At 22.4% G+C, this 25,261-nt stretch overlaps 3 protein-coding genes across 3 annotated transcripts; 1 reads left to right on the top strand and 2 right to left on the bottom strand.

Annotated features, from left to right (window-relative positions):
* Positions 1-4,826: 4,826 nt before the first annotated feature.
* On the bottom strand, positions 4,827-6,059 carry LOC128956914 (uncharacterized). The gene is made up of 2 exons (XM_054302630.1): positions 5,789-6,059; positions 4,827-5,302 (listed from the first exon to the last, which is right to left on the bottom strand). The coding sequence occupies exons 1-2, from the start codon at positions 5,948-5,950 to the stop codon at positions 4,892-4,894; spliced, it is 573 nt and encodes a 190-aa protein (XP_054158605.1). The 5' UTR covers positions 5,951-6,059; the 3' UTR covers positions 4,827-4,891.
* A 2,032-nt stretch (positions 6,060-8,091) lies between these two features.
* LOC128956917 (tetraspanin-8-like) lies at positions 8,092-9,257 on the bottom strand. The gene is made up of 2 exons (XM_054302634.1): positions 8,870-9,257; positions 8,092-8,396 (listed from the first exon to the last, which is right to left on the bottom strand). The coding sequence occupies exons 1-2, from the start codon at positions 9,035-9,037 to the stop codon at positions 8,124-8,126; spliced, it is 441 nt and encodes a 146-aa protein (XP_054158609.1). The 5' UTR covers positions 9,038-9,257; the 3' UTR covers positions 8,092-8,123.
* Positions 9,258-23,852: 14,595 nt separating this feature from the next.
* Positions 23,853-24,824, top strand: LOC128956912 (uncharacterized). Its single transcript, XM_054302628.1, has one exon. It carries the CDS (start codon positions 24,143-24,145, stop codon positions 24,731-24,733), a length of 591 nt encoding a protein of 196 aa, XP_054158603.1. The 5' UTR covers positions 23,853-24,142; the 3' UTR covers positions 24,734-24,824.
* The last annotated feature ends 437 nt before the right edge of the window (positions 24,825-25,261 follow it).

Raw genomic sequence — 25,261 nt, 5'->3', positions numbered from 1 at the left:
TAATTTGATATATATATATACTGTATAAATATATATATATTATATACAGTACAGTATTTTTTAACATACAGTACATATAATACTTAAATATCTATTGTATTGAAATTTATTAGTTGAAAAATAAAAATCTAATAAAACAAAAAACACACACAAAAAATGTCATAAAAACTTTTATTGTTATTATTATTACTTTATAATTATCTATAAAAAAAATTTTTTTTTGTATAAATAGACAATAAATTCTAGTAATTAGATCCTCTTTATTAATTATTTTTAAAAAATTACTTTTAGATTATTTATTAAACAATTTTATTTTTATTAAAAATAATTAACACTACATTTTTTTTACTAAGGTTAACCCACCCCCACCCCCTCAACTAAAAAAATAATTAATTAATTAATTAATAATAATATGGATCTCAATAGAAATTTTTCACGTCTAAAATGGTCGACAATAACATTTAGTTTCATTACAATTATAACCCAGACAATTTTGTTGGCCATTAAAATTGTTAACATATATTTTACAAATTTTTTGAATTTAAATTTAAATAGATCACAATTACAACCTATTGTAAGTATTTAATAATTATTTTTTTAAAAATTATTATTATTATTAAAAAATAAATTAATAAATAAAATTTATAAAATGCACATTTATTATATATATATGATTTTTGTTGTTGTTATAAAAATAAACAATTTTATTAATTAATGAACTTATAATTATAATCTTAATTAAGCTAAAAAATAAACATAAACAATTTAATTATTATTAATATTTATTTATTATTTGTTGTTGTTGTTGTAAAAAATATGAATAAAATTAATTATTTTTATTACAACTAAATTATGCTAAAAAAAACATTATTTTTTTTAAAAAATTAATTATCTAAAATTTTTTTCAAAAAAAAAACAAAAAAAAATTTAGCAAGTTCAATTTGAAATTGTTATCCTGCCTATAAGTTTGGCCTCAATTTTTATACACATGTCGGGCGTATGGGCGGCCAGTGGCCATCGATTTGGTCTATCCATTGCCTACGGGTCGCTATGTTTCCTGTTAACAATGGCCACATTTGCCGTAGCCCGACTTACCGACTACGGTGCCGATTGGCTACTATTGCTATTGAACTTTATTACCGGTTGTCTAGCTTTCGATATGGCCCGCTGGCTACATAAGCTGTACATACAGGAGCACAACACTAGTAGTAGTTACAGTACTACAGGTGCTGTCCATCATCATCAACATCAGTGGTCGTCTACCGTATCGTTTATATCATCGGATCAGCCGCCCAGCTATGATCAGGCAATGGTTGACAGTATTATTAGTACAGGCGATGATAGTACGGGACAGTTGTCTATTGACGGCAACATCACTAACAACAACAGCAACAAACTTGAGGTGCCGTTAGTCGATAGTGTTGTTGTCTTTGATGACAACCACCAGTTGTTTAGCGGTGATAGTCGTCCACCGAGTTATTCATTTTGCCATAAAAATTGTTTATGCAATTACTGTATAGTAATAAATAAATAATTTATTTATTTATTTATTAAAATATATATAAAAAAATGTAAATAATTATATTAAATATGATTTAAAATAAATATGTTAAATATTTTTTTGTTGTTTAACTATTTTTGTTTTATTTTGATTAAGTTATTATTATTATTATTATTATTTAAAAAAAGTTATATATGAATTAAAATAATAATTGTAATAATAGTTAATTTTCTCAAAAAAATAATAATAAAGTAATTTATTTTATTTTTTTAAAGTTATTATATTTATAATAAAATATTTATGTTTATCTAATAACTAATGATAATAATAATTAATAACAATAAATATAACTTTTATAACTACAATATATTAAGTAATTATGTTTATTTTTTTGTCCTAATTTTTTTTATCAATAAAAATAAATAATTAAAAAAACATTAATAAAAACAATTAATTTATTTTATTTTAAAATTTTTGAATGTGTTTTTTTCTATTAAATAAATTCACATATAAATTTATTTTTATTTTTATTTATTTAAATAAACATTTATTTTTAAAAATATACTATATATATATTTAATAATAAATGTTTTTAATTAATAAATTAAATTAATAATATTTGTTAATTATTATAATTAATAAATTACAGATTAATTTTTAACATACATATTAATATAACATAATTTATATGGCATTTTGTATTGATATAATTCAAACATTTTTTTAAAAAATAATTTATATCTTAGATACAGTATATACTGTATAAATTATATAAATTGTTGAATTTAATTATTATTATTATTATTATTTAGCCAGTCATACCAATATTGAAAATACTTCTAGTATCATCATAATTTCCAGCTTTAACTGTGCCTGATACTTTTATATATATATATAAAAAACAAAATTATTAAATTTAATAAAAAATAAAATAATTAAAAAGTAAAATGTTTACAACAATAACTTACTGGTAGTAATGATTAGTATGACTATTGAAACAAATATAACAACAAATCGATTCATTGTTTTTATTTTTATTTATATTTCTCAGTTATAATGTATATAATTATAAAGATTTTATTTTATTTTTAAAAAATGTAAAGTTTTTCTTAATGTTTAATAAAATTAAATGACAATTTTGTTGTTTGTGTTATTGAAAACTGATTATGAAATTAATTATAATTATTTTTAATTATAAACTTATTGATTGACGCAAATTGTATATGAATTTATTTAATTAATTAAATTTTTATTTTTTTATATTTCCTGTAGTTATAATTTTTTTTTAACTTTTATTATATTTGAATCATTATATGAATATTTAAAAAAAAATTGTTTATAAGTCTAAACTTTGAGAGAGAGAGAGAGAGAGAGAGAGAGAAATAAGTTTATGAAACTATTTGTTAGATAAAAATACATACAATATATGTCTTGATTGTTAATATACTAATAAACTGTATTTATAATTATAATAATAATTTGCTTATAAAAACTTAATCTAAAAATGATTATAATTTTTTTAAAGATAATAATTTAAATAATTTATTAAAGATTTTAAATATATATTTATTTATTTATTAATGAAAAACAATTTAATTTATTAAATACTTAATAGTTTATAATTAATAATATTTTATATATATTTAATACTTTCTAATAAAATTAATACAATATCATATAGATATAAAAAAAACTCAAATTGCGTCAATTAATTCAATTTCAATCAAACGTGTAATATATATATAACTATATATTACAGGTTTTGATTTGAAATTGAATTAATTGACGCAATTTGAGTTTTTATATAACTTTTTATATATTATATATATTTTTATGTAAAATCAAATTATTATTATTTTTTATTGAAAGATGTTTTGTTTGAAATTATAATTGATATAAATATAATTTACTATAAAATAAATCACAAGTATTACAACATAATATTATATATATATATAATATTAATAGATTAAAATATTGCATATATATATATATTTATTTATAATACTTAAAAATCTATAATTTTTTTCTTATCTAATTAGTATTAATCAATATTTTATTATTATTATAATATGTATAGCACTTTGTATAGATATGTTAAAAAATTTTTTTATACATATATACAGTATTATATTTATATGTTTGTTGATAATAAAAATAATAATATATTTCCTACGTTTTGACAAAATTAAAATATTTATTTAGATAATTACTAAATATTAATAAATTAGTTTAAAAATTTATTTTTTAACAATTTATGATTATTTATTTTATTTTTTGTATTAATAAATTGTTGTTTTGAATCAAACAAATATATACAAGTTTACAGTTTTTATATATATATAATGAAATTATTAATTAAAATATTTTAATAAATTAATTGAAAAATTATTGTTAAATAATATATATGCCTATAAACATAAATTAAAATATTTATTTTTTCTTATTTAAAAAAACCCAATATTATTAATTAATCTTATTTTTTGTATTTATTTTTGTATTATTGACTTCTAAATGTAAAATTTAGATTCATTAATATACTAATTTATATACATACTAGTAATACTATATTTAAAGAAAAAAAATATATTTATCTATAGATTACAGGTATTTATTTTGCAATATATGATATATATATATATATATATATATATATATATATATATATATATACAATAAGATTGTGATTAATAATTTATGAGCCCTTAAAGTTGCCAACAAATCATAAATTAAATATATTTATATATTTATTTATAACATATTTCTATTATATTTATACTATACACTGTATGCTATTAATGACCATGGTTATAATTAATTTTGTCTAAATTTTCATTATTTAAATTATTATTATTATTTAGTTAACTTATTAATTATTAATACTATATAATTGACATTATTTTAATTTACTATATATAATATATATAATATTAGTTAATTATTTTAATAGTAAATTAATTTATTTATTAGACCTATAATGTCTATACTTATACATATATATATTGTTGACACACCCATACATGCATTATATTCAATAACTAATAGATAAGTTTGAAATTATTTAATTAATAAATATTAGTATGATATAAATATATAGTATTTTTGTTTCTGTTTAAACAAAAAAATATTAATTAAATTATAATTTTTATTTTGTAATTTAATATATAATATATGTATTATAATAATAATAATAGTATTAATAGAAAATTAAATCACAATTAAATTTTGTTTTATTTTTGTTTTGTTTTATAAGTATTAAATACTTTATAATAATATATTATACTGTATTATAAATTATGTTTTAATACATTATTAAATCATTAATAAATCCAATAAAAAATAATAAAATAAATTAAACATTAATTGTTATTTTTAAAAAAATACTATAAATTATTTCCATTGAGTTTGTTGGCCACCACCACCACCACCACCACCCGGTGCTTGATTGTTGGCCGTATAGGAAACGTTAGTTTGTTGGTGTTGGGGTACGACAAATGTTGCCGGCTGTCCGCTAGTGGTCATAATAACCGTAGTCTGAGGTCCCGGGAATTGCATTGATCGTAGATCGCGGGCATACAAATAGGCCAGACATACGATGAATATATTCAATACAAACGTAAACCAAAAGGCCGGTGCTGTGGCCACAAACACTACGACTATCATCAGTACGGTTAGGACAGTCATTGTGATGGCATAGCCCAGTGTCATACAGTAGTGTTCCTTTAGGGCACCCATCAGTCCCATCAAATTGATTAACATATTTATGGATCCGATACCGGCTGTTATACCGATAGCCACTTTCTGTTAAGTGGTATAGGTGTGTGAGTGGGTGTGGGTGTGGGTGTGTGGGGCAGTTGGTAGGGGGCGAGGGGTAGGTAAAAAAATTAATTAATTAAATTGTTATCATATATATATTGTAATTTATCAAGATAATTTTTTGTTTGTTTGAAAATAATAATCATAATCATAATAATACTATTAAATATAATTAGTTATGTTTTTAAATACTAAAATTAAATACTATAGTTTTTAATTAAATAATTAATTAATTAATTAAATTGTAATCACATATATTGTAATTTATCAAGATAATTTTGTTTGTTTGAAAATAATAATCATAATAATAATAATCATAATAATACTACACTAAATATAATAGTTGTTTTTTTTAAACTAAAATTAAATATTATAGCTTTTATTAATTAATTAATTATTATTAAGTTAAATAAATAATTTTAATTTTTAATTTTTTAAATAATTTTTTAAATTATAAATATAATAACTAACCCCAACTTTATCGGCTGTATCGTCATTAGCTATACTTGTTATTTGGCTAAATGCTACACACATAATAATAACAATGATCAGGGTACTTATAAAATTTAGCAAACAAAACGAAAATAGTGTCCACTTTTTGCATTGAAACGTAAAAAACGGGTTGTTATCCATTGTTGGTGTAGTAGTAGTAGTAGTAGTTGGATATGTCGATGACTGTATACTGTATTTACAAAATACTACCTTTAATTAGCAATTAATTTTTTTAATTTTAAAAAAAAATATTAATTGATATTTCAAATAAAAATTTAATTAATCCAGGTAGTTTTTTATTATTATTATAATTATTAATTTTTTTACTAATTAATCCTACTATTAACTGGTTGTAAATATTTATTAAATTATTAATATTATAATTATTAAATAATAGATATTTTTTTTTGTTATATTCTACTGAAACTAATCTTACAGTTGAATAAAACCACTTGAATAAAATTGTTTGAATAAATTTTTTTTTATTTTAAATATTTTATATACAGTATATATACTGTATATATATAACTACAGTATCCCAGACCCTAATAATTATTGAATCAATTTTGTTGTTGTTATCAAAAAAAAAAAATTATTGTTATCATTGATATAATATATATATATATATATATTATATTCAATAGTATTTCCAACAATTTATATAGATTTGTGAAATTTTTATTTTATATATATATATATATACAGTATTAATACTCTATTAAAAAAGCCTACACTTGAATTATGTTTGATAATAATAATAATATATTTTATTACACTGGTATTAGCTAGTTCCTATGAAATATTTTTTTATTAAAAAAAAGATAAAACAATTTTGTTTACATTAATAATAGGTAATCGCATTATATATATATATATATATATATAATGTATATAATATATATAATGTATATATATATATATATTATTTATTAAATGCGACGACAAAAAAATTATTAAAGTATATTTTGTAACACATTTTTTGTTATATTAATTTAATTATAATCTATTGTAATCTAACAAAAAAAATCATAGCATTTACGTATATATATATATACTGTATATATAAATATTTGTCATATTATATTATTTTTTTAATTGTTATTACATTGAAAAATTGTAAGTTTTTATTGTTATAGTTGATTGTAATTTTTATTTGATATTTATCATACAATAATTTTTTTGTCTAAAGTTTTCTATGCAATAATTTATATTATTTTTATTTTATTTTTTTAAAAAAAATATAATATAGATATAAAATTTATAAATTAATAAAACTATATTAATATTAATAATTTTATACATATGTTAATATTGTGATTATTTATCAATTGATAATATTATTATTATTTGAGTGCCTTATTATTAAACACAGGTATTCAAGCACCTGTACTATCGTTTTGCTAACAAATTTAATATATATATATATATATTAATATTAATATTTTTCAAACAATGATAACAAGCAATTATAAAACAAATAATAATTTCAATATCCTCTTCAAAAAATAAAATAAAAAATAAAATAAATTATATTATATTATATTCATGTTTCATGTTAAATATATACTTGAATTTAATAAACTTATATAAAATAAGATAATATAAATGTTTAGTTAACTGATATTTAAAAATTTTTATTACTATAGAAAATTATTGTAATCAAATATGTTATTAAGCAAACAAATAATAGCTGATTATAAAAAATAAAAGTTAAATATATTTCATACAAAAAAATCATAGAAAAGTTTATTTGAAAATTATTTTATATTTATATTTAACTGATTGTAAACTGATTAATATTATCAGTTAAATTGATATATTATTTATTAATATTGATTTTATATATATAATACTGTAAATTATAGTATATATATATACAGTATATATATATTGTTTAATTTTTTTATTAAATGCTAAAAAAGTGTTTTTTTTGTAATACTAGTAATTACATCACAATTAATATTTATTATAATTTTTTGAATTTAATAATTTAGTTAAAAAATAATTATTTAACTATTAGTAGTTAACATAAAACATAATTATTAATTTAATTTAAATAAAAATAAATAATTTTTATTATTACTATTATTACTCATACATTAAATAAATATATATTATAAATATCATAATAAAACAAATTTAAAAAAAATTATATAATAGTTATAATGATAACAATTATCTTTTTTTTAAAAAAAACAATGCAATAAAAAACAATAATTTTAATATACAGTATTATTATTTTTTAATTTTAATTAATTTTTTAAAAATATACATTTTTCTGGCGCCCACCTAACCCATACACTATTTTTTTTTTCTAGGCATACGAACCGTGCGTACCGTAACCCTGGCGTAGGTCACGGGCCAACAAATAGGCCAATATTGTGATGAGTATATTAAGTACAAACGTAAACCAAAAGGCGCCCGAACCGCGTGCGGCCGGCAATATCATCAGCAATGTTACGATTGTCATAATTATGGCATAGGTTAGGGTTAGACAGTAGCTCTCCCGTAGGGCACCGCACAGTCCAAACAATTGGACAATAATACTAATGGTACCGATCGAGGCTATGATAGCGATGGCCACTCTCTATGAAGATATGGTTAGGTTAGGTATTAGGTATTAGTTTTGAGACAATTAGTTAATTTTTAATAGACAATCAATTGGACAGTTAGTTTGCTTTTGTTGTTGTTATTGTTGAAAAGTTAGTCTACTTATAGGTCATATTTTTTAAATAAAATTTTGTTTTAAATATCATATTGTATTAAAACATTTTAAAATCAATTATTGTAAACATTATGTACTAAAAAAACTTATGTGACTTATTATAGCTACAATAATTATAGTGAAAAATATTAGTGTGTGTGTGTGTGTGTGTGTGTGTGTGTGTGTATGTGTGTATGTATGTATGTATGTGTGTGGTGTGTGTGTGTTTGTGTGTGTGTGTGTGTGTATGTATGTGTGTGGTGTGTGTGTGTGTGTGTGTGTGTGTGTATCTGACCAGATAGCTGTGTTGGGACAGTTAGATTGTTATATATTTATACAGTATATTTATGTCATACCTTTCCAGCCTTAAGATCCTGGTCTTTGATGCCATCCATGTGATCGGTTTTATTGATCTGTACGGATGCGGCAATTATGATAATCAACGTACTGACCACACCCAACAAACACAGTGTAAACAGTGTCCACTTTTTGCACCCGAACCCGAACAGGTCGTTGTCACTCATATTGATTGTTGTTTTTAAGTTGTTTTCAATTTATTTTTTTTTAAATTTCAATGTAAAAATCAAATAAAATGAAAAGTTTGAAATTTAAATAGCAATTTAATTGTATGTATATATGATTGTATATATGTGTGTGTGTAGCTCAGGGATACATGATATCTATATTTACGGTTTTTTACCTTTAAATCATAGGTAGACACCATATATATATACTGTATATCATCCGATAGATGCAATCAATTGCTCGCTTTGGTAGTTAACCTACCGGTGTATGTGTTTGTTTTGTATATGATATGTTTGCCGCTCAGGTATGCAATAAATTAACTGATTTATCTGTCTGTCTGTGTGTGTGTGTGTGTGTGTGTATAGTTAATTATAATAATAAGTGATTGTATTGATTAGCAACCGGTGGTTGTATAAGTTTTTTTTTATAGTTTTGTTACCTAAAAAATAATGGGATGGCATATAAATATCTACCTGTGCTTACACTAATGTACTGTAATTGATTTTTATTAGTTTATATAAAACAAAAATTATAGATAAAATTAGTTAATTTTTAATAATAAACTTTATTTATTTAAAAACATAATTATCATATTTTTATAATAATATAAATAATAGATAATATTAAACATTGATTTAAACAAAATCGTATTATTTTTATTATTATTACAAAAACAAAATGTAATTTTTAAAAATAATAATAATTATTATTATTTATTTTGATATATAATATTTTTCTTAATATTCAATAACTATTTATTTGTAATTTTTTTGTTGTTGAATATATACTGTATATAATACAAAATTTATTGCAATTGATTCAATTGATGTCAATATTTATGTATTTTATATTAACACATGTTATACTATATAAAAAAAATTTACAATAATTTATCAAATAATTAGTATATAATTGTTTTGTTTTTGTTTTTATGAAATTTTAGTTAATTAACAAAAAATAAAAACAAAACAAAAAACATAATTAAAATATTTTTAATTGATTTTTTGCTTTTTATTATAATTAACAATAATTGTTACACATTTTGTACATAATTTTATTTTGTTACTATAAATACCATTAAATTATATTAATGAAATAATCAATAATATTAATAAAATAATAAATTTATATATAATATTTTTTTTTGTTAAACAACTTATTATTCTAGAAAATAGTTAATAGTTTATGTAGCAAAAAATATATATATATATTAATATGTTTTTTGAAAAACTTATGTAAACTAATTGTGTTTAATAATAATAATAATAATAGTTTTAATTAATTTAGTGTAAATTTTATTTGCATTAGACTATACAATAGTTTCAAAACATAGTTTTATATAAAATTAAAAAAAAAAACATTTGTGTTTAATGATTATTGTATATAATTTTCAGCATTGATACTATCAATATAATAGTTGCATGTTTTTGCACTGGTATGTAAGGTATGTAACATTTTTTAATTAGTTATTTAATTATAATATAATATAGAGTATACTGTAATATATATACTATACATATATACATATTCATAGCTGTTTAGTATATTTTATTCATATAAATACAATTTAAAATAATAATTGTTTTTAACAAAATTAATATATTTAATACTTAGCTTTTTATTTATTTAATAAATAATATCATATATCTATACAGTATAGTATTTCTATATAAATTATAATTCATAATTGCATAAATAATTAATAAATATCATAATTTAAAATATTTTATTAAAAAAATTTATTATTTACACATTGATATCAATTTTAAATAATTATTTCATAGATTTTCATTGAACTATGTAAATAGTTACTATAATTACTACTTTAAATAAATAAATATATTATTATATATATAGACATTTATTATTGTTTATTAATAAATTTAACATAACATAAACTTGATCAATTTAATTATACTATATTTATATTATAATATACTAATATTTTTAGAAAAAACAAAAATTATTATTAAATTTTTATGAGAAATAACTTTTATCTCTCTCTCTCTCTCTCTGTATCTATCTCTCTCTCTCTCTGTTTGAAATATTGAGTTTAAGTTGTGACCAAAAACAATACTAAATATTTTATGAATTTTACAATTAATTATTTTTAAAAAAAAATTATTAGTTATTATTTTTATAATAAATAATTATTTTTTTTCATTAATATTACGTAAATTTTATGTTATAAATGCAAAATATTATATAAATTTTTTTTAAATATATAAAATACAAAATTTATTTCATTGATTATTATGATTAATATTTATAAACTCTATAGACTCTATAGTCTAGTATTAATATAAAAAATACAATAATTTATCAAATAATTAATATAATAATATTATTTATTTTTGTTTTAACAATAAAAAAAACTAATATATTTATTATTGTTTGAACAGCTTTTTTGTTTCAATTTTATTTTAGTACTATAAATATGACGTTAAATGATATAATTATTAATAATTTAAAAAAATCAATAAAATATATTAATAAAACTTAATAAATTTACATATATTTTTGTTTTTGTTGTTTATGTTAAACAGTTTTATATAATGTAGAAAATAGTCAATTATTAATTTTATTTAATATTATAATTAGATAATCAATACTCAAATTTTTATTACATGTTTTATTGTGTTAAATAATAATATTTTATTTTCTCAGTTTAAAATATTTATAATAATTAATCAAATGGCCTATTATTTATATAAATAAATATTTTATTTTTTGAAACCTTTAATTATTGATAATTATTATACAGTAGATATTATTATAGGATAGTAGTAAATAAAATATTTATTGAATAAATTAATATATTATTGATACAAACAATTTTAATTATTTATAAATTATTAATTTATTAATAAAAAAAATCACATTTTTCTATAGTCATTAATATCACAATTGAATATTTGTCTACAAATACTGCAGTCAATAATCTAATTAATAAAATAAATAATTTTTACATTGATCTTAATTTTTGCTTATATAAGCAATTTTTTTTAACTGATATTATATATGATAAATAATAAAAAAAATGTTATTAACTTAGGTGTCAATACTTTTGTTAGATTTATAAGTCAAATATCTTAATTATTTGACAATAAATATGTAATAAATAATACGAAAAAAACAATAAATTATTTGCAAATATATTGTAAATATTTAATATTGTTTTTTATGTTTATAAATTATTATTTATTGTAAAAAAAATTTAATACAACCATGATAATAATGTATTTTTTTTATTGTACTATTAATATAATAATAATATTATATGTAATTTTAGAGAAAACATAAATTATTAACAATTTTTTTGTGAATCTCTGTCTCTCTCTCTCTGTCTCTCTCTCTCTGTCTCTCTCTCTCTCTGTCTCTCTCTCTCTCTCTGTCTCTCTCTCTCTGTCTCTCTCTCTCTCTCTCTCTGTCTCTCTCTTTCTCTCTCTCTCTCTGTCTCTCTCTCTCTCTCTCTCTCTCTGTCTCTCTCTCTCTCTGTCTCTCTCTCTCTGTCTCTCTCTCTGTGTCTCTCTCTCTGTGTCTCTCTCTCTGTCTCTCTCTCTCTCTGTCTCTCTCTCTCTGTCTCTCTCTCTGTSTCTCTCTCTCTGTGTCTCTCTCTCTGTCTCTCTCTCTGTCTCTCTCTCTCTGTCTCTCTCTCTCTGTCTCTCTCTCTCTCTCTGTCTCTCTCTCTCTGTCTCTCTCTCTCTCTGTCTCTCTCTCTCTGTCTCTCTCTCTCTGTCTCTCTCTCTCTGTCTCTCTCTCTCTCTCTCTCTCTCTCTCTCTCTCTCTCTGTCTCTCTGTCTCTCTCTCTGTCTCTCTCTCTCTCTGCCTCTCTCTCTCTGTCTTTCTCTCTCTGTCTCTCTCTCTCTGTCTCTCTCTCTCTGTCTCTCTCTTTGTTTGATTGTGTTTGAAATATTAAGTTTGAATTGAGACCATAAAAAGCTGTTAAATATTTTATGAATTTTAAAATTTAATAATTTTTTTTCAAAAAATATTTTATTTTTATTTGATTTTATTAATATTACTTAAATGTTATTTAGATTATAATTTTCAATATATATATATATAAATAAATACAAAGATTATTGTATTGATTAATACAGTATGTCATTGTTTAACAAACTTTATGAAACCCCATTGTATTAATATAATATAATAATTACAATAATTATTTTGTTTTTGTTGTTTTAAAAAATTATAGTAAATAAAAACAACAAAAACATAACTAATTTATTATTAATTGATTTTTTTAAAATAAAATTATTATAATTAAACAATAATAATTTCAACAGCTTTTGTTATAATTTTATTTAATACTATAAATATGACATTAAATAATATAATTATTAATATGAAAATAATATCAATAATGTATTAATAAAATAATAAATAATTTATTAAATTGTATTAAGAGTTCGTACAACTTTCCAAATGATGGAAAGTTCCCTAAAAAAATCAATTTTCTATAATCTAAAACATTTTTTTCACATTCATATGCTTTTTAATATATATATATATATATATTAACAATAAATAATACAATAACTTATTTATTATTATTTTTTTTTTAATTAAAATTATTGATTTATTTAAAAATATATTTGATGTCAATGTATTTAGATATGTTTTTTTCAAACAATTATAATGTCATATAATAATAATAATAATATCTAACTTATAGTTTAGAAACTAATTAATTTAGTTAACAATAACAAGTTAAATAAAATTATGTTTGATATAAATATTTTATTATATGTTAATTATGAACTTAAATTATACAATATTTATAATACAGTTATTATATTCATTAAACATTTTATAACTAACTAATAATTATCATATTATCTGAATTAATATAATTAAGAAATTAGTTTTTTATTGATATGAAATTAAATAATAAATATTATCAACAAAATAAATACAAAAAATATTTTATAACTAATTGTAACAACAAGTAAACTGCAGGACTAGTAAACTAACTATAAATTTAAAAATTTATTCAATAAATTAATATATTATTAATACAAAATTATTTTAATTATTTATAATTATTATTAAACTTAATTTGCTTTGCTAATTTACATTGCTAACTTATTTTATTAAAATTATGCTAATTTAGCAATTAATTAGTTTAATTGTTTTGATTTTTAGTAAACTTATTTTTTTTAATATGAAATTATATGTTATTTTATGATTTAATATTAATAATTTTATAATTAATTAACAAAAAAATATATTTTAAACAAATTTTCAATTAAAAAAAAGACTATAAAATTATTGATTAAATATTTGACTATAAAAACAAATAAATTAGTTAATAATTTTTTTTTAAATAAAATATTTTATAGATCTAAGAAATATATAGTATTTATAATATAACAGCTATAAGTATATTGTTAATCAATAATAAATAATTAAACATTTTATTAAAATAAAAATATTTAACTATATTATGTGTACATTAATATCAGATTTTTATATTATAAATATTTTTATATTATTTATTGGCTTACATAAGCAAATATTTTATTGTTGATATTAGATCAATAAATTAATGTAAATGTATTAACAAATTAAATTAATAAATTATTTATTTTATAAGACAATATTAATTAATGTTAATAAACAAATAAATTAGCTATCATTAGATAACAAAAAAAAAATTATTAAAAAATGATATATAAACTAGATTTTAAACAAACAATTTTAGATTTAATATTATTTTAATATAAAATAATATATTACAACAAAATATAAATATTTTTTATATTATATAACTATAATTAACATGGCCAAATTTGTTTTGATGATTACTTTTCTAGTATTGACAAGTCTATTTAGTAAGTTTATTATATATATAATATTTATAATATATATAAATAATAATATATATATAATATTATATATAATAATAATAATAATATAAATATTATAAAAATATATATAATAATAATAATAATAATATATATAATAATATACTGTATATATAATATAAATAATATAATATAATACAAAAATAAATTAATAGTATATATATATATATATTATATATATTGTTTAAAAATTTATAATGATAATTTAATATAACTTTGTTAATTTGCAATTATTTATTATATATTATATAATAGTTGTCCATGGTGATAATCATAGTAAATGTAAACGTGGCAAACGTTTGTGTCCATCAGTACGTGGTATTGAACAAAGATGTTGTCATCCGGGTATACCATGTTTTGATGAAACGCCGGTAACTGATACTGACTTAAAATATTATAAAAAATATTGCGATGAAGTTAAGTAATTAATAATACTAATAATATAATTAATAACTATATTAACTAAAAATAATAAGCAAAATTTTATTAATTAATTATTACATAGACAGAACAATATTATTTGATGAACTTTATATTATTTAATAATAAAATAAATTATCAAAAACTATCATGGTTATTTTTTAAAAAAAAGTTTTTTTAAAAAAATTGTTTAAATAAAATAAATATTTTTAATTGTGTCTGCTTAGATATATTTATAAAAATATATTATATAATAATTAAGAAATTTTTATACAAGTTAATAATGAAACTTAATTGTCTAAACATTTTATTTTATTTTATTATATTAATTGGATTATTTTATCAAAGTTTAAAATTAAGTTTCATTTATTTTTCATATCCTATTAATACAAACGTAAAATATCAGTTAAACACATATATAGATTTATCATCAATATTGATATGTGTACCAAAAAATTATCTAATTAAAAATAATGACAAATATTATTCAAATATATCTTATTTTAATTTTGACCATGATAAATTTAATAATTTTTCTATCTATCAACAAATTAATGAATTTATTCAATTCGATGATATATTTGATTGTTATATGTATAATAAATTGGGTGTTATTATTAATAAGTGTGATAATATTAGTCTAGTTAAATTTGCTATCGATTATTATAATTTTTGTGCTATCTATTTTACACAATGGCCTACTAGTGAAATTACTGATGAATTATTTTTATATAATAATAATTTTCCGTTTTATTTGATTGAATTAAAAATTAAAAACAAACTTAATTTCGGCAAATATATATCTATATATTTTCATAATAGAAATGAACAAATTGTACATGTTGATCCAGATAAACTTAATTATCTAGAATATGATACATATAAATTACATTATTTGTTAATAAAACGCAAAACTATTATCAAAAACTATGGATCGCGTTTATCAAAAAACATTTGTTATAATAAGTGCTTAATTAACAATTATGATCAAAAATACAAATCATATCCATCAAAATTATTATGGTTTTTTAATAATTATAGTAAAGCTAGTGATGTTAATAAATTTTCACAATTATTTGAAGATGACTATATTCTAAATATATGTGATAATAAATGTTCAAATATTATAGAATATAGTGAATATTATTATTCAACAACAACAACTATTAGTAAAATAAACAACCAATCAAATGATACAAACTTATATTTATTTTATACTAGAGAGCCAGAAACTATTTTTGAATCATCCTATAGATATACATTTGAAGAATATTTTAGCCAATTATCTGGTTTATTTAGTCTATATTTGGGTGTATCATTTTTAGTTTGTGCTAATTTTTTCATCAAACATATTGTACATTATATTTTGAATTACACTACTAATTATTTATTTAATAAACTAGTTCAAACTATTTTTGTAATAAATGAAACTCGTATTGAAACTACAGTTGTAGTATTTAACCAAACAAATCGTCAGCGAAAACGAGGAACATCCCCATCGCCCACACCTACACCGACAACTATACGATCACTTACACCACCACAACCAACAGCAACACAACTATCACCCACACCGACTATATCTAAATAATTTTTATTACAAATTAATTAAAACAAACCAAAACAAAATAATAAAAATCAAATATTATCGTATCGAATCATATCGAATCGAATCGAATCGAATCGAATCGAATTGAATCGAATTGAATCGAATCGAATCGAATCGAATCGAATCGAATCGAATCGAATCGAATCGAATCGAATCGAATTGAATTGAATTGAATTGAATTGAATTGAATTGAATTGAATTGAATTGAATTGAATTGAATTGAATTGAATTGAATTGAATTGAATTGAATTGAATTGAATTGAATTGAATTGAATTGAATAAACCGAATAAACCAAATAAACCGAATAAACCGAATAAACCGAATCAACCGAATTAACCGAATCAACCGAATCCTAACCAAAACAAATTCACATACACATACACATACACATACACATACACATACACATACACATACACATACACATACACATACACATACACATACACATACACATACACATACACATACACATACACATACACATACACATACACATACACATACACATACACATACACATACACATACACATACACATACACATACACATACACATACACATACACATACACATACACATACACATACACATACACATACACATACACATACACATACACATACACATACACATACACATACACATACACATACACATACACATACACATACACATACACATACACATACACATACACATACACATACACATACACATACACATACACATACACATACACATACACATACACATACACATACACATACACATACACATACACATACACATACACATACACATACACATACACACACATACACACACATACACACACACATACACACACATACACACACATACACACACATACACACACATACACATACACATACACATACACATACACATACACATACACATACACATACACATACACATACACATACACATACAGTACTTAACATACATAGCATATATATATATATGATATTATCAAAAAAACATACGTGATTTTGAACCGGTCCGACCACTTTGATCGAACGCCAATCATATATCCAACTCTTAACATTGGCTACCAGTTCACCATTCGACTGATTGGTTGGCCGTCTCAGCCGCAGCCGTAGTGGCCGAATCTGCTGACAGTACATACAGCAGATTGACGTCATCAATACCGGACGGTTTTGGCTATTCATCATCTGTAGTAAATTTGGCTGTCAATCATATCGGCGAATTGGTTAATGGATTCGGTGTACGACGACTGGCCATTAAGGGCATCCAAATTGTGTCGAAATACCCGAACCATGTTTTCCATGTCGTCCTTAAGTATACTATATATATATATAAATGGTTAGTAATTTTTATTTTATTTTAGATTTTAACTTTAAGAAAAAAATAAATATAGCTTTATATTATATAAAATAAAATTTATTTATTTAATTGAGTAGATTTCCGTTTAATTAGGAATAAACATTTCAATGGATGTGATGTGAAACGGGAGCGTCAATACCCGATACCCGAATTTCGGACAATATTTCCCATTCAATGTAATTCGTTTATCGAACGAACGGACAGCAAACGTACGGCCGAACTAACCAAATGGTTTGTCAGCGAGTATTCACAGTTGCCGTCTGATGACAACTACAGGCGCCGGTTGGCCGACTCGATGCTCTAGTTTGGTGCCCACACTTTTTCCCACGATATACCGATTGGTCACCCATACGCCAATCTGGTCAAATGGTTGGTCTATTTGCAGCCGACCAGTATCTAACAGTGTTTGGACCGATTGGAGCGTATGTTTGACATGAAAAGCGATACAACCGATAACGATAAGTCGTCCACCACTACTACTACAACCGCTAACAATACCAACGGTTCCGATACCGGTGCGAGTTTTGGTCACAATAGCCGTACAATGGTTCGTCTCCAGTAGCCGACCAGTATATCTACCAGTGTATCGACCGATTGGAGCGTATGTTTGACATTAGAAAAAAGCACCGCAACTATCGCTAACAACAACAACACCAACGGTTCAATCGATTTTATATATATAGTATATATACCAATGAATACCAGTGGAAACCGTATGTATTGTTCACTTATGTCGAAATCATTATCCAAAGATACGGACACACCGTACGATTCGTTTCAATTGATAGATCAAGTACTTCATCTGTTATATTGAAATTTAATTAATTAATTAATTAATAATAATAATAATTTTATTTAATTCAGTTTATTTAATATTGTTTTTATTAAAACATTTTGTAATTGTTTTCTATAGTATTTTTAAAGATTATACTGTATAACATTGATATACTATAGTATATGCAAACTAGAGGGAGGAACCGAAACGGTTCGGTTTCATAAAACCGAATGAAACCGTAACCGAAACAGTTTTATCACGGTTTTGGTTTTTGTATTAATTTATTGCAATTGATTCAATTGATGTCAATATTTATGTATTTTATATTAACACATGTTATACTATATAATAAAATTGACAATAATTTATCAAATAATTAGTATATAAATGTTTTGTTTTTGTTTTTATGAAATTCTAGTTAATTAACAAAAAACAAAAACAAAACAAAAAACATAATTAATATATTTTTAATTGATTTTTATTTTGCTTTTTATTATAATTAACAATAATTGTCAACACATTTTGTACATAATTTTATTTTGTTATTATAAATACCATTAAATTATATCTAATTCATTAATGTAATAATCAATAATATATTAATAAAATAATAAATTTATATATAATATTTTTTTTAAACAATTTATATTATTCTAGAAAATAGTTAATAGTTAAGTAGCAACAAAAATATATATATCAGTATGTTTTTTTTTAAAAACTTTAATAAACTAATTGTGTTTAATAATAATAAGTTTTAATTAATTTAGTGTACATTTTAGTTGCATTGGACTATACAGTAATAGTGACAATAGTTTCAAAAAACATAGTTTTATATAAAATTTAAAAAAAAACATTTGTGTTTAAGGACTACTGTATATAATTTTCAGCATTGATACTGTATATACAGGTACTTATTTATGTAAACTTATTTTTAATTATTTATTTAAATATAATATACTGTATACTGTGATATAATTTATATATACCTATTCATAGTTGTATTTTATTCATATAAATACAATTTAAAACATAATAAGCAAATAATAATTATTTTTAATTTAAATTAATATATTTAATCACTATTTATATATAATATATATAAATACAAAACTTATTGTATTGATTATTATGTCAATACTTATAAACTTTATTAAACCCATTTAATATAATTTTAAAAAAATACAATAATTATTTTAATATAATTATTTTGTTTTTGTTATGAAATTCTAGTTAATTAACAAACAAATAACTAATATATATATTTTTAATTCTATTTATTATAATTAACAATAATTGTTACACAGCTTTTGCTTCAATATTATTTAGTTTTAGTTTAATATAATTATTAATGAAAAAAAATTAATAATATATTAATAAAATAATCAATAAATATTTCAACAATAAATAATAGCAAAAATATATTTAAATTGTCTTTGTATAAAATATTTATTGAAATATTTTTAAAAATAAATTAGATTTCAATGTTTCAACACTTTTATTGTATTTTTTCAAACTAATAATATAATGGATAGAAACTATTATTATGTTATATAATAGTATCCAATAACTAAATAGGCTATTGTTTAGAAACTTTAATTTAATAACATTTTATAATAAAAAACAAAAAAATTAAAAAAAAACTATATTTTTATGTCTAATATAAATATTTTGATATAAAGTTAATTTGAATTTTATAATATTTATTACAGTAATTATATTAATTATATATCACTAATTGAAAATAATATTTTAAAAAAATTATGACAATTTAGCAATTAATTAATTAATTATTTTGTTTTTATTAGACATTTTAGTTTAGTTTAAAAGTTAATTTAATAATACATAATGAGATATGAATACAAACTAAGTAATATTTTTTTAATATATACTGTTGATTACATACATAATTATATACTACCAGTATATGTATGTGTACGTAAACCCATGTTATTGATAATTATTATTTAATATGTAAATATTATATAACTGTTATTTTAGCCTTGAATGTATTGCTAATATAATTTGCATAATTTAAGTTAAAACTAATGTAAGCCTTATATGGTATATACAATTATTTTCATGAAAACTTGTTTTAACAAATATTTAATAACTAATATTGAATGTAATACGCCATTCAGGTTTTGGTGTTCAACTGGTTGTGGTTAAAATTATATGTATAGTTTTACTATACATTATAATTTTTCTTACTTAACTTTTTATTGAATTAAATAAAGATATTTTATACCTATTAATTTTATAGTATAATCAATTGGATAGTATTACTTAAAAAGTAAGTTTATATTTACATTGGGTTGAACACTGGCGGTCGGTGCCAAACAGTACTGACCGTGGAAGTGGCCTCAAAAAAGGCCTGAATCGGTAATATCGGTGAGGCCACATCTTATGTGGTGGCAGCGGTGCTGGTCAAAAAGCCGCACGCGCTTTATTGAATATTAATTGGTAGTGATTGTCGGACCTAGCGAGGGAAAGGTAGGTGCCGATATAGTCACAGGTAACTGGGAACCGCCGTTAAAAAGGGTCGGTTTGAACAAACCGGGTTCCTGGTCGGTCTGGCCAATAGGTCGTGTCAATAATTTTTTTTATCCGCTGGATTGCGGGCCTGAAAACCAAAATGTTTTCAGTAATTTTTTTTATTAATATTTAATTCAAGAGATTAACGCAAGTGTTTATTTTCTCAGAGATGGGATCGAAAAGTCCCGAAGAGACAGCATTAACGACAACTCAAGAGTTGGATACGCTGATATCCGAAGAGATTCAACTAATACTACCCGAAGAGTATAACCAATTGTTTGAAGAGTTAATTAGCGAAAAAATCGCTGAAGAAATATCTATAGAAAATGGCGCATCAAGCAGTGACCTTGGAGAGTGCGACATAACCATACCTATTGAGTCTATCACTATTGAAGTGCAATCCGACGCAGTTGCCGATAACGATATAACAGTCGGCACAACAATACATGATCGTTTAAATTATGATGCGATAGTATTACCATATAAAACTCAGGAAGTCATCGATCGTAACAAACGATTAAAGACATACAAAAATAAAGATGACGAGAATAACAGCAACAAAAAGAAAAAACAAAAGACATCACGCAAATCAAAAAGTTACGTACAAGAGGTAGCCGTTAGACCAAAATTATCTGCAAAATTAAATTCAGTAGTTGGCAAACAAATGACCGTTACCAACAACAAACCCGTTAACAACAACAAACCCGTTAACAATAACAAAAAAGTTAACCACAACTATGAAGTCGTTAAGCCCAACATATTTGCAAAGCGTGAACCTGCGGATGGTTTTTTTAAATTGCCATCGTTCGGACAAAGGAGATTTGATATAAAAAAAATATCTCATGATATGTACCCTAAATTTTCGTTAAAACCGAGACGGTATACATTGACCGGTAACAATACTATCACAGCGTTTGTAACATCAACCGATTGTTTTTATGTGGGTTATAGCAATGGTCGCATTAGTAAATATCATTACTTTTCAGGAGTGGAGTTGACACCATGGTTTAATAATGTTGTCAATGAAAAGGTTATCGATATTAAGCCAAAGACACCTAAAGATTACGTTTTTGTTATAACCAATAACAATATCATGCAATATTCAGAGGAAACGGGGGATCGTATATACAAACAATACTGTCGTATACCAATTGTTACTGCTATCACTGAAAGCTTTTATAAACTGGTGTTTCTTCGAAACGGCAAAGTATATCAACTAAAAATGCAAAACAAAAAATTTTGTGGTGGATTTCAAGTTGCTGACCTGATGTTGACTGTACATGGTGTGACCTTATTAGATCACAATGACCTGTCAAGTTTTGTGCCATGTATTGTACAGTTTGAAAACAAAATTGGAGTGATTGTTTTCGAATATGTTCAACGAAATTTTATTCGTGTTAGTCGACGATTTTGGATCAAAAATGATGCCATACTAGGCGGACGATTATCACTTGCAATGAGTGAAAATTATCTCTTTGTTGCTGACACCTACATAACGACAGCCGATAAAATATCCAATGTTGTGGCCGTTTATCATAATGAAGGACTTAAATATAGTATCGGACGAACATTCGGTATACTGGGCAAACAAGTGATTCGTTTGCAAATAAGCGACAACAAACTCGTCGTAATGTCAGAGCCGATACAGATAGAGATTTACAATACAAACACACAAATACTCGAATATCTTGTCCCGGCTTATTACCCTTTTATAAATTTTGTTATTATGAATAGCAAAGCTATTCACTTCACACAATCTGGTGTTGGTCAGATTATTGACCTCAATAATCACAGACTCAATAAAGAGGCTCGATTTATTAGAGTTAAAGATGAACTACGGGTTGCGAAAATCAAACCAAGTGAATTGGTAAACACCAGAGGTAATCAATCTATTTTTTATAACCCGTCGAATCTTATGTTAAAGAGATTTCGGGAGGTTTATGGAGTTGAAATATATGTCAACAAACCACGAATGGCTAATAGTGGATTATTTGTTAGTTCACTTTACATACCTGATTTAGGTATTAAGTTTACAGCAAAGGGTATATCAATAAATAAAACTAATCTAAACATGTGCTATAAATTGCATAAGAGTTATTGTGACAAGTTGTTGACTATAGATCAAGTCAAAATTATCAAATAAATAAAATTACAATGTAACTAATGTCGTGTTGTTTATTAACAGAAAATAAAACATTTGACAAATCCTATATTTATAAAGACTTATTTGGTGTGTTTCTGTATGAAATGCAAACAAAACGGTTACAATTTTAGACATCATCCATACAATTGTTATCGGTGCTACATGTGTGGTAATGACGGCCATACAGAAAAAAGTTGTAAGGGAAAAATAAAACAACATCAAGGAACGGCCAGTGGTCGCAAGCCATTAATTATCAACAAGGATTTATTAACGAAATACAAATACTTGTCACTCGATTTGGAAAAATGAAAAGGACAAAGAATCGGTACAACAGTATTTCTATGAAATACTGGCACTGATTGAGTCATATGCCCCAAAAATGGATGTCGAGGAACAGATGCGAATAATTGTCGAAAACCTAGAGCCAAGACTACAGAATGAGGTTAATCGCAATTTGATTACTCATAAATGTACAGCTGTCGAAGAACTATTCTCTGTTATTAAGGGTAGTGACGACTTTATGTCAAAAGCTCGAAAAGATAGAAACTTTACAGATAACAGACGGCCGAGATATGAACGGGTACAGTACGCAGAAGCCGTCAAGTTTGGCAAAAAAACAGCCCAACCAAACACCCAGTATAAATTCGGACAACAAGTCAATAGTGGCCTACAGAATAAAACTGTTCGTACGGACAATACAAAGCCCGATATGATTAGCGTTGTCACACAACGTGTTATGAAACAGTTGAAAGGGACAACAATTGGGAACACTTATCAAAATAAAAACAAAACTTTTGATAAAACAAATAAAAATGTCCGATATACTTACGATAAGTATAAAAAACCTTTTCAAGACAGAAAAACTACTGGATGCTTTAATTGCGGAAAAGAGGGTCACTTTAAGAGAGATTGCCCGGAATTGAAAAAAGATCCAAAGAAAAATGAGGGAAACACCTCGAGACAAAATTAGAAGAGTGTACTAATTTTGTCGAAGAAGAAATACACTCAATACTAAACATATATAACGACGACTTACCGTACGAATGTATTAAGCCCACTTCTGATAATAACGAGATTACAAAATTAATTAAAGTTCAAATTAAAATTGAAAATAAAATAATAAATGCTATTATTGATACTGGCAGTACAGTATCATTAATCAAAAACAGTTTAATCAATTCACTCGACATACAACCTGATCAGCAAATTTCAAGAAAAATTAAATTATTAGATAAAAGTGTACAAATTTTAGACGAATCAGTTGACTTAAAATTTGAACTCAAAGAAATGATATTTGTTCACTCATTTTTGCTGTACGAAGGTATGTACGATGATGTATTAATCGGACATGACTTTCTTAAAGCAAATAACGTAAATATTGATTTAGAAATTGATGTCATTAATTTGCCACCTCCACGTTATCGATCGGGCGGATTTGGGGTCTATACATTCAAAAATGTTTTAATTAAAAAGAGATCAATAAAAAAATTGAAAGTCG

This window comes from Oppia nitens, unplaced genomic scaffold (genome assembly GCF_028296485.1).
Source record: "Oppia nitens isolate AA-2021 unplaced genomic scaffold, nextdenovo-longstitch-racon4-pilon3 scaffold33_pilon_pilon_pilon, whole genome shotgun sequence".
NCBI classification, from domain to species: domain Eukaryota; kingdom Metazoa; phylum Arthropoda; class Arachnida; order Sarcoptiformes; family Oppiidae; genus Oppia; species Oppia nitens.
The sequence above is the reverse complement of the archived record's forward strand: the minus strand, read 5'-3'. Positions and strand labels throughout refer to the sequence as shown.

Excerpts from the sequence above, each read along its gene's own strand:
- LOC128956914 (XM_054302630.1), bottom strand. The coding sequence starts at position 5,950 with ATGGATAACAACCCGTTTTTTACGTTTCAATGCAAAAAGTGGACACTA. Across the intron at positions 5,303-5,788 it reads ATACAGCCGATAAAGTTGGG|AAAGTGGCTATCGGTATAAC; the intron begins GTTAGTTATTAT and ends ACCACTTAACAG.
- LOC128956917 (XM_054302634.1), bottom strand. The coding sequence starts at position 9,037 with ATGAGTGACAACGACCTGTTCGGGTTCGGGTGCAAAAAGTGGACACTG. Across the intron at positions 8,397-8,869 it reads AGGATCTTAAGGCTGGAAAG|AGAGTGGCCATCGCTATCAT; the intron begins GTATGACATAAA and ends ATATCTTCATAG.
- LOC128956912 (XM_054302628.1), top strand. The coding sequence starts at position 24,143 with ATGGATGTCGAGGAACAGATGCGAATAATTGTCGAAAACCTAGAGCCA.